An 11,905-nucleotide genomic window follows, 5' to 3' on the forward strand; every position below is an offset into this window, starting at 1 on the left:
TCCTTATCTGGGAGACGCACCCAAGTGGTTTGGGTGGAGATTTGATGTGAACAAGACCATCCAATCCTTTGAGCGCCAGTTTTACTGGCCGTCGTTGAACAGAGACGTTGGGAAGATTGTCTCACACTGTTTGACGTGCTCTAAGGGCAAAATGATAAAGTAGAATGCAGGGCTCTATGCGTCCCTACCCATACTAACATGGCCATCGGAAGATGTAAGGATCGAGTTTCTCCTTGGCCTGGCCAAGACTACCCAATAGCAGGATTCCATCCTGATAGAAGTTGACAGATTTTCTAAGACGGTTCATTTTACACCTTGTTCGGAGACAACGGATTCCTCGCGAGTAGCTTGCCTATATTTTGACGAGATCATCTGCTTGCACGGAGTAACGCATTCAATCATGTTAGATCACGACGTACATGAAGGATTGAATTTTCTCACCATAGTGATTATCGGTATAAGAAGAGATCAATACGAAAATAGAATAGGCGAGGTAGTGATATCAATTCAAAATATGTAAGTTATATATTAATTTAACTTATATATAAGAGTAAGCGAACATAACGAACATGTGGATGGTGAATGATATGAACGAGGGTAGTGGTAGGATGTAGAGTGGTACAATGCAGAGGATAGCAAGACAAGATAACGGGTGGGTAAGTAAGTGAAATGATAACTGAAAAGTTGATAAAATAAACTATAATTATGACAACGATGATGTCAAGAGAGAAACAACTTAAGGCGAATAAACTTACCTTATATCCTTAGGTTCCGCCACAATCATGACAATTTGTGAGTGTCGATAAGCTCCCCCTCGTCTCTCATGCTTCTTTCCACAAACCCAAGACACCAAGAAAACACTTGATGGATCTCAAAACTAACTATACTTCAATCAGCCCACACAAGTAGGAAAAAATTTCAATATGAACTTCACAATGATATAGACCTCTATTTATAGATCAAAGGATATGGATGGAAAGAGGAGAGGAAGACGAATCAACCCTCAAACTTTCAGCTCAAGCAGAGTTGTAGATCAAAAGTTATGGCTGTTTGAAGTTGAGCCAATCATAGCCCTTGATTTCCTTCCCTCTTCTCTTCAGCATCCTCATTTTGTGTGCCTGTTCAGAAGTTAAAGCACTTGATATTCCATTTTTCACATCATGCACAGGTGCTCTTTGTATTCCATGCCACGTGTACCTGAGAAAGGAGAAAGAAAATAAAATAAAAGGAATTAAAAGAACTCTTTCTCCAGTGCTGACTTGGCGACTCACGAGCACGCCATATTACCCTCTTCTTTCTTCTTTTTTTTAATTTCCAATGAGTGGATGTGACCGTGCCACATCACCCTGCTGCCAAAAAAAGCAAAAAATACTTCAAATTTCATATTAAATAAAATAAATGCCCAAAACCATGTATACAAATCATATCTTTCCATATGTAATGTCTAAAAATTCCAAAAAAATCATATTATGTCTCATAAATTATATTTTTTAAGAATTTATTGTTAAAAAAAAATTCAAAAATGCAGGAATTTTGAAAATTAATCTGAAAATATATTTAATCATTTTAAGCTTGATAACATGACAATATGAGTGTTTTGTGCGAATATAAATGTAAATTTTATCGTATTGATGCGCTCAACATTGCATGTTATCAGTCATTTCATACGACGCGCTCAACATTGCATGTTATCAGTCATTCCGTACGACGCGCTCACTTTCAACTCCTCCATGAATCGTACCACCACTCCCACACCTTTCGAAATCGTATACGGCCACGTACCTTCTAAGCCCTGAGATATCATTCTAGTAGAACCACATACTTGAGCTTCCCAGGATGGCATTGAATTCGCATATCTTATTAGGGACATGCATCATGATATTCATACTCGCATCGTAACACAAAACGAGAAGTACATGGTCTCCCCTGATGTGGGTCGTAGATTAGTAAGCTAAAACGAGGGAGATCTAGTCATGATCACGATTAGCTAGCTACAAAGATTTGCACTCGTAGTGACGGGCCTTTCCCGATAGTCCTTCAGGTCGGCCAAAATGCCTATGTTGTGGGTATCCTGCCAAATTGGGGTATCTTTCCCACCTTCAATGTTAGCAATCTGGTCTGATACCATCCTATGCCACCCATTGTCAAGCCTCACAGTCCCTCGAGCCTTACAAGTGATATGAGTGAGAGACATCTTCTACCCCTCCCATCCTATCCTAGTGAGGCATGAGCATATCAAGTCGGTACGAGAGGAGGTAATTGTCGAGCCTCACAGTCCCTCGAGCCTTACAAGTGATATGAGTGAGAGACATCTTCTACCCCTCCCATCCTATCCTTGTGAGGCATGAGCATATCAAGTCGGTACGAGAGGAGGTAATTAATGGTTCAAGGGAGTAGATGGACCCCACGTTTCTTGTGCATTGGCAAGGCTGAGCGTTGTCTGATGACATGTGGATTTCAGAGGCCAATTTCCTTGGATTGTGGCTAGAGCTCGTACATACCCTCGAAGATATCATTAGCTCTATCTCATCGGAGTCAAGTTCTTTCCACCCGCTGAAGATGACGGAGGACCATCCAATTGAGCAGGTCCAGACTCATCATCAGCCACGTCGTGGAGCCCTAGTTGACATGAATGACCCAAGTTTTTGCTAACAGATTTGAGGGAATGGCCTTCATGTCATTTATTTTGTATTCTTTTTTTCTTTTGGTTTTATGGAGGCCTTTCCCATGTACGACCCATCCTCTTTGTGTCGTTTAGTTTTGACCTTAATCGCCTTTGACTGTTGGGGGGCCTCCCCCATGTGTGAGTCTTTCTCATGTTGTTGTTTTGTCCACAACCTTTAGGTGGGGACTCAATGCTAGGCTTCTGTGCCCCCCCTCTAAAGTACCCTTTTAGGTAAAAGCACTAAGCTTTCACACTAAAGGGAGCCCATTAGTGCATCCATAAGCACTCATTTTTTACTAAAAAGGGAAAGGGGAGACTCATGATCATTATCGACTTTGAAAAATAAAATTTTTGAAGAAACCTTGTTTTTTTTAATGACAGAATATCCATTGTTGAGTTTGAATTGCCCTAGAGTTCCCAACGCTACCTTGGGAGAGGGACAGCCCTTGCCCATAGTGTACTTGTGAAGTAAAAAAGGGCGTTAGAAACACTACACGAGCATCTGGTTGCCACTAAAAATATCTTTGCTTCCTAGTGGTTTGCCATGGTGTGCAGCTTGTTGCTGCCATGTTACTCGCAAAAGAAAGGACGACCCTCTTAACATTGGGAACCTATCTGTGACAGACCTATCGTGTTGTCCATCTTCCTCGTTGCCTCATATCAATTGAGTTTCCTTTGCACTCTTCGTTGGTTTTAAGCTGTGCATCATCTCTTCATGTTCGCACCATGCACTTATGGCCTTCCCCTGTGGTGTGACTCGAGCCACTTGATTCCAGCATGCCATGTTACATCAGACTTCCTCTATTGATACTATTTGGGCATTTTCCACAAAAACCTCTAAAACTTAAGTATATATTTGTCGTCCAAAAAACCATTTGCATGTGCCCTTAAGGGCCAAGCATCAGTCTATTAATGACTCAAGGAGCCCAGTAATCTTTATTAGCCTCCAAAATCAATTAGCTATATCATCATTTAAATTAACTGACATCAGATCGATTTAACCTAATCGATAGGTAGAGGCTAAAAATGTGGGGTGACAAGCTACACATAGTGCTCTAGAAGATACAAAAATTTGTGTATCAACTCATTCACGGAACATGTTCATCATCAGCTACCATGTACATATAATCCCTCACCCACTTGACGGTTCTAGGATGACTAAGGTTATGGTCAACTGTCAAACACTAATGAGTTGTGCGAGTTAGTACTAAAGCGGTTGGAAACCATCGGAGATTTCTGTTCTTGATTTTTAACTATCGTGGCCTAGGACTTCATGGCATTGGCATCCTTGAGCTGTCACCTTTTATACGGGGGGTGGATGATCCCATCTAGATTACTCAATAGCATTCGTTACCGTCTTGATGCACCCGACCTAAGAGTATTTAGAATCTCATGATTTGGGACGCTTAGGTGATAATTTAAGTACAAATGTCCATCCACAAGACGTAGTTGGTGTCTCAGCTCTAAGGACCACTTACACACCCGTGTTGAGAATCAAAGTGATCGATAGTTCGGTATGATACGATTCAGGATTCATACAGATTAATTCAGTTAACTCTTTCTATTAAAAAGCACCCACTATCTATCCTTAGTGCCTCCGCACTAATGGCTACTAGAAGGCCTATACTCATCATACGAGTGAGGCCAGACAGTGTTAATCTTTCCGTTTACTTTGATGACCTTCTCGTGCACCCTTCAAATAGAAATATTTACAACACATGTTTAAAGACTAGAAATCTCCGTATTACAATCTCATAAAAAATAACTAAGTTCGATCATATATTCATGGACTTCATCATAAGCATCACATTTGCACTATAATGAATATGCTTCATTAATAAGCACAGCACGAGGCATGGAAATAATCATGATCTTTGATATGAGATGTCACATCGGCGGAAGGAGAAAAATCGTTCCACTAGTGCACTTTTTGGGCTTACTATAAGAAATTGGGGAGCAATTTGAGACTAAATTTGAAAATATCGCGTGCCTATCTCTTTCTTCTAACTTAATGGAGCATCCTCTTCTGCGTTGCATAAAATGTTGAGATACTTATCTAGCACTCTTTTGGAGTTGAGTGTAGTTGCAGATGATGGCTTAATAGTTATATCACCGCCAAGAGTTTACGCAGCATGTTCGGCGTTGACCTTGTGACACGTGTCCCTGCTTTGAGTCACATTCGATTGTGTTTGAAACTTTCATATAGTCAAGAAGACGGTCAAGATAAGAAATCACATTTTTGCGTCATGACAGATCCACTAGCCCTGTTTGGAAAATGGATGTGATGTTGGCCAAGTAGCAAAGGTCTGATAGCACCAAAGTAAGATTGTGCATTACACAAGCTTAATATGAATTGCATCAAAGGTTTTGAGAATTTGCGAGGCGGTGGCAGGGATGAAGCAACAATAGCATTCCAGGCATGGAGCTGGAGGTGGAAGATGGGTTCTTAGTTGTAAGTAATGATGGCAAACACAAGTAGAGATAGCGACCGAAGGTCAGCGACAAAGGAGAAAGTAATGTAGGTTGTCCATTATCAGCCATGGGCGTGGCTCGAGAGGAAGATTGGACGACTTTCTTGTCAGTCTATTCAGAAGGACGAGAAGACGTGTAGGGAATAGTATCACTGCAACAAAGATCAACAGAGACAATGACTCCATATTTGGATTAGAATTCAAAATTCAGTTATTGATGCAATGTAGGGGATGATTGGGTCAAGGGTTTCAATGTTTTTATCAATGTTCGGACGCTATTAAGTTGGTTGTTTAATAGAAGAAGCAAAGTTGTTTTCATCCTTGTCACAAAGTGCCAATGATATATCCTTGGTGGGCCAGAGGAGAGAGTTCTCACTACAGCTGTTGATGGAAGGTAGATGAGCACTCAGTCAAATGTTTCAATGCGTGAAGTGACAAAGGATAATTTTAAATCTTTAATGTTGATATGCTATGATGTAGGTTGGCCAATGGAAGAAGCAATCTTTTGCTCGTTACTATAAAGTGGCAAACATAATGGAAACAACAAGAGAGGTTGATAAAAAATGGTCCAATAATGATCTTGTTGAGAACTATATTATCAACTTCTTGCTACATAAAAATGATCATATTTTTGATGAATTAGTTAATAGGGATACAATGAAACACGTCAAAGAGATTAAAACAACTTTAGAAATAATAAAAGTATGAGGGAGTGGTATTGAGTAAGGCAACTTGGAGTCAGCCAAATTGGAGTCAACTGCCAGCCAGGCTGTCTTCACGAATCAAAGACAACCAGATCTATAGCAATCCTTAAAACATTAGCTACTAAGAAAATGACACATACCCTATACTCATTAAGAAAAATAGGTGGCTACGATGAAATCTAAGATTTACTACAGTGATGATCAAATCTTGTTGACCAGGGTTAAATTGTAAAATATTGAACATAGCCGTTATAGCTGACAAATCAGATTTGTTTTAATATAGCCGTTGTACCAGTTATTACGGCTAGATTTAAGCAGTAAACATTCTATATTCAGCAGAGCTTTACATTATAAATGCTAACCAGTCTTACTGTAATAAGCATGGTTGAATACAACGATCTAATTCGAGCTTACTTCAATATCAATCTTTTTCTCGTTCTGTTTCATCCGAGTTCTCATTTCAATATCCAGCACAACAATTTTTACATTTTCCTACTGTGTTAACAATAAACACAGCGAGAATTACTTCAGGAAGTGCTGATTAAAACTCATGAAGGAGTTGCCACAAAAAAAAGATCGACAGTGACAATGCCTCCATATTTACACAACAAGAAAGAGTTCGCAATGAAGATTTCATATGAAGTAGAAGAATATTTTATTTCATTGAACAAAATATTGATTTCTCACCAACCGATCCGATATTTGATCTACATATTCGGCTGAACAAGTCATTGTCTAGAGTTTAATAACAGATTCAATAATTTGAGCTTAGTAATTTAAATCCATACACGAGTTATTAACATTATTTCATGGAAACCATACAGATCAAATAAAATGACTAAAATATATTTCTTTCTCTCTCTGTCTCTTATTCTCTCACCGTCTCTATCTCTCGCTCGCTCTCTCTCACTCCCTGTGTCACCATATCTTGCTTTCTCACTGTCATTTTCGTTCTCTCTCTGGCTCACACATATAGAGAGATATATAGATATATAGATGGACAGACAGATACATAAATAGATAATTAGATGGATAGATAGATAGATAGATAAAAAGACAAACACACGAACAGATAGGTAGATAGATAGATAGATAGATACATACGTACATACATACATACAAACATACATACATACATACATACATACATACATGCATACATACATACATACATACATACATACATACATACATACATACATACATACATACATACATACGTACGTACGTACATACATATATTCATAGATACATAGATAGATAGATAGATAGATAGATAGATAGATAGATAGATAGATAGATAGATAGATAGATAGATAGATAGATAGATAGATAGATAGATAGATAGATGGAGAGATAGATAGATAGATACATAGATAGATAGATAGATACATAGATAGATAGATAGATACATAGATAGATAGATAGATACATAGATAGATAGATAGATACATAGATAGATAGATAGATACATAGGTAGATAATTTTGCGCGTTGCAAAAAAATCAAGGGACACACCAATTAAATAGCCGCATGGCCTTTGTTGGCTTGCAATAATGTTTGATGGAGTGTGTGAATCTAGTTGTTGATTGCATGTAGACATGGTTGTTCAGTTTTCGAGGACATTGTTTTATTTGATGCGGTGCACGAATCTACTTTTCTATTGCGAGTGGAGGGCAAGTAGATTTCCAGTCTATATCAAATCCGTCATAGTTATTTCTTATCGTGCCTTCCAGCGGATTTCTTGAAATCCACATCTCCCCAAATTATCCTAACACAAAAAAACTTTGGCCGTCGGATAAACAAAATTTGCATTTTAGGGATTACATGCGAGATTAAAAGCTGGGTAAATCTATAAAATAAATGAATGATCTCTTTGAACCTCACGTCACCAGCTATTCCTGTTCAGAAATCCGCCATCACCCGCCAATATGGATTCTTACCATATAACAAGATTCTATGTACCAATGATTACCCAAAACGTGTAAAATACCGCTAGAGTAGTGAACTCCAGTGAAATACCAGACCACTATTTATTCAAGTAAGAAATTATTAACAAGGAATGCTGAGGGTGTTATACCCCAATAAAATGCACCCGAGTGGTCAGAAACGATGCAGATCGACTCACTTAGACAAACCCAGTATCTAAGTTATAATTTAATCTTCAAAAAGATACGCATCTTTCGTAAATCCCGATCTAATTTTTCTCCCAGCGGCGCCGTGTCCGGTCAAACTTCAATCGCCAAGCCGTCCAGTTTCCACTATATAACAAGGCTCGCATAAGCTTTCCTTAGCATTCTCTTGCGATCTGGGAAGAACGTGTTACAAGGGACAGCGATTAGAGATGGAGCTTACTACCATCGTCTTCTTGGTTCTCTTCGTCATGTCTGTATATACAGGTAAATTCTCACAATCTCACTCCCATCCTCTGGACTGGTCTTGATCATCTGATCGTAATGATCAAAACATGATAGATCAGATCAATTGGCCTAATCTGCGAGTCTTTTGGTGTAGAACAACTGAAACAACCTGCCTAAGAGCAAAAGTAGAGCCACTATGATCATCTCTAGCTTGAATCTTTATATTCTGGAATCAGGTTATTGCTGTTGATTTGTAATTTCCTCCATGGACAATAACGTATTATTGTAGAATGAAGAGATTTCGTCAATGAATAAAGTGATTCCATTATGCCTACTTTGAAGCTAATATAAATGTCATGATTAAGTGTGGGTATCCGTTGATATATAGAAGTTGACTCTGTCCAGGAAACAATTCTGGGATAATTCGTCATAGATAAATAACATAAGATTTCTCCTCTTGCCTATAATCAGGGTTGGGTCCTTGAGTCACAAGTGAGATGTTTCTTTGAGAGTTCCCATTACTCCTTTGGCCAAGGTCACTACTAGCTGACTCAAAAGAGCAAGATAGCAAGGATCTCAGGTTTGTTTTCCTAAGTGTATATTTGAATGTATTCTTAAATATACCATCGTTCCAGTTATAAACTATTCAGTTTTCCCATTAAATAGTTGATTCTTCCGAGGAAATAATTATGGAACAATCCGCCATAGACTATATAGTATGAGATTGCTCCTCTTTCCTACAACGAGGGCTGAGTCATTAAGTCACAAGTCAGATGTTTCTCTGAAAGTTACCATTACTCCTAAGACTAAGATCATTAAGTCACAAGTCATTACTCCTAAGAGTCACCATTACAACATATTCACTCAAGTACGTTTTCCAAAATACAAATCTGTTGATATTCTTAAATATATGACCTGTCCAGTTATATATACTATTCTGTTATTACATTTGATGTGTACTTCAGAAAACAATGCAACAGATGCTTAATTATTCTTCAACTGGAACCCTAAAATAACTCTCACATACGTATTCAGCATGGGGGGGGGATAGTGAGAGTGGACTACAGAAGAGACAGCAACAACCTTCCTTCACCTCCCATAGTAGTAGAACTTCTCAAGGCCAACGGCATAACTACAGTGAGCATACTCGACTCCGATGCCAAAGTGCTCCGCGCCCTTGCAAATACAGGTATCAAAGTGACCATCTCTATTCCCAACGAAAGACTCGCTGCAATGAACGATCCAAACGTGGCTGGGACTTGGGTATGGGAAAACATCAGCGTCTACCACCCTGCTACCGATATCATAGCCGTCGTTGTGGGCAACGAGGTCTTCCATCAACGGCCAGATCTCAAATGGGACATCGTCCCTGCGCTGTGGAATGTCTACAACGCTATAAAAAACCTTAAACTCGATGGGATCGTCAAGGTCTCCACTCCTATGGCCTTCTTTGCATTTGACAGGTCGTTTCCTCCCTCCCAATGGAGATTCAGAGAAGATCTTCAGCCAACAGTCAGAAAGATTCTCAACTTCATCTCCAGGACTGATTCTTACTTCAGACCAACCTCTACCTATACTACATCTACATAGATAACCCTCAGATTGGCCTGAACTACGCTCTGGGCCTGCCAAACTCTGGTGTGAAGGATCTGATTACAGACCGGATGTACTTCAGCCTTATAGACGCACATATCGATGCAGTTTATACGGGGATAGCTGCGTCGGGCTTTGAAGATTCCAAGGTAAGGGAAAATTCAAGGAGGAGGTTAGTGCTGAGAGAGTTTGGGCATCCAACAGCTCCAAGGAAGGGGATCAGAGGAGAAGACGGAGAAAAAGAGGAAGGAATGTCGGGTATGGAAGCGGGGGAGCTGGGATGGGAGAGAGGACCCCGCGTGGAGAACGCGCAGACCCATAATAGCATCATGGTGAGGAGAGTGTTGAGAATCTTGAATCTTGTAACTGTTTGAGATGAGGAGAAGTAGGAGAAGAATGGAGAGAAGAGAAGGAAGACAGAGAAGAAGATAGAGGACACAAGGGGTAGTGGAAGATCGTTGTATTTCCCTGAAATCTTATGTGTTACAATAGATTGGTTTTTATTGTATGTATAATAGGATAAAAATAGTAAGCTCCCGTTATTGAAAATATATCCGTTGTAACAGATTACAACGGATATATTCCGTTTGAAATACCGATCTAATCTGGGCCGTCATAATAGATCGGGTGCACCGGTCACAACCGTTGATCGGTGCGCCTGTGTTCCTTAGTTTAACATTGAAGCAGATTAGATTTTATCCGTTATAACTAAATGGGTGCACCGGTCACAGCGGTTGATCGGTGTCGTAGACCCGTTGCAATCCTAGCCGTTATAATCCTATCTAGCATGTAATCCTTGCCGTCTAGATTTAATCCTATGCCACCCATTGTCGAGCCTCACAGTCCCTCGAGCCTTACAAGTGATATGAGTGAGAGACATCTTCTACCCCTCCCATCCTATCCTAGTGAGGCATGAGCATATCAAGTCGGTACGAGAGGAGGTAATTGTCGAGCCTCACAGTCCCTCGAGCCTTACAAGTGATATGAGTGAGAGACATCTTCTACCCCTCCCATCCTATCCTTGTGAGGCATGAGCATATCAAGTCGGTACGAGAGGAGGTAATTAATGGTTCAAGGGAGTAGATGGACCCCACGTTTCTTGTGCATTGGCAAGGCTGAGCGTTGTCTGATGACATGTGGATTTCAGAGGCCAATTTCCTTGGATTGTGGCTAGAGCTCGTACATACCCTCGAAGATATCATTAGCTCTATCTCATCGGAGTCAAGTTCTTTCCACCCGCTGAAGATGACGGAGGACCATCCAATTGAGCAGGTCCAGACTCATCATCAGCCACGTCGTGGAGCCCTAGTTGACATGAATGACCCAAGTTTTCGCTAACAACGCTTTGAGCCGAATACTCTGGTGGCTCATGCTTCCTACGCCATGAACAGCTACTATCAGAAAAACGGCCGTGAAGCCTCAGCCTGAAATTTCAATGGGGCTGGCCGCATCGTCAACTAGTGCCCAAGTGAGTCCAATATAACATTTACATATTTATATCTTGATTATAATTTTCACCGTGCATGAGAATGAGTGAGTGCTGACTCTTGGTGACATGGGTTTTTGCAGGATTCGGAATCTGTGTTTTCTAACAGAGAGAATGAACAAGACCGTGATGTTTCCTCTTGAATAGTACCCCTGGTCCTGAATGAATCAAAAAATATTGGAATGTAGCTTTGCTACCTATTGTCGTTCAGGAGTTCAAGAGTATTGTGCGATAATGTGGTTAGGAATGCTATGATAAATCAAGTGTGTTAGTATTCCACAACAAATATATCCTTCTATCTACATACTAGTTAGTACCTAACTATCAGTCGTGATAAGTATCTTGCGTACCGACCTAAATGCATAGCCATCTGTTCTTATATCTCACTTTGTTGAAATAAATCCCAATATGTTATGGTAAGTAATATATTGAAATTCCAATCTGGACAAGGCGGATGTGACGACGTATAGAGTTTTGTCTATCACTCTCATGACACCAACATCATTGGTGCGTGGTGCTGGGAGTGTACTTGTCGTATTCAACAATGAAAAAACTCCTTTGAATCCCAGCACAAGGGAATAATCACAGGAGGAGGACCAAAGAATTATCAAGGAGAAAGAAAGAAAG

General features: G+C 40.0%; 1 protein-coding gene across 1 annotated transcript; it reads left to right on the top strand.

Annotated features, from left to right (window-relative positions):
* Window positions 1–8,183: 8,183 nt before the first annotated feature.
* On the top strand, window positions 8,184–11,220 carry LOC144700310 (glucan endo-1,3-beta-glucosidase 11-like). The gene is made up of 4 exons (XM_078571814.1): window positions 8,184–8,228; window positions 9,235–9,711; window positions 9,759–10,124; window positions 11,143–11,220. The coding sequence occupies exons 1-4, from the start codon at window positions 8,184–8,186 to the stop codon at window positions 11,218–11,220; spliced, it is 966 nt and encodes a 321-aa protein (XP_078427940.1).
* The last annotated feature ends 685 nt before the right edge of the window (window positions 11,221–11,905 follow it).

The sequence above is a fragment of the Wolffia australiana genome, chromosome 2 (assembly GCF_029677425.1).
Source record: "Wolffia australiana isolate 7733 chromosome 2, ASM2967742v1".
Taxonomy (NCBI): Eukaryota; Viridiplantae; Streptophyta; class Magnoliopsida; order Alismatales; family Araceae; genus Wolffia; species Wolffia australiana.

Bases quoted from the DNA above. Each gene is read 5' to 3' on its own strand.
- LOC144700310 (XM_078571814.1), top strand. From the start codon at position 8,184: ATGGAGCTTACTACCATCGTCTTCTTGGTTCTCTTCGTCATGTCT. The intron at 9,712-9,758 runs GTCAGAAAGATT...TTCTTACTTCAG, and splicing joins GAGAAGATCTTCAGCCAACA to ACCAACCTCTACCTATACTA. The intron at 10,125-11,142 runs GTGAGGAGAGTG...CAACGCTTTGAG, and splicing joins AGACCCATAATAGCATCATG to CCGAATACTCTGGTGGCTCA.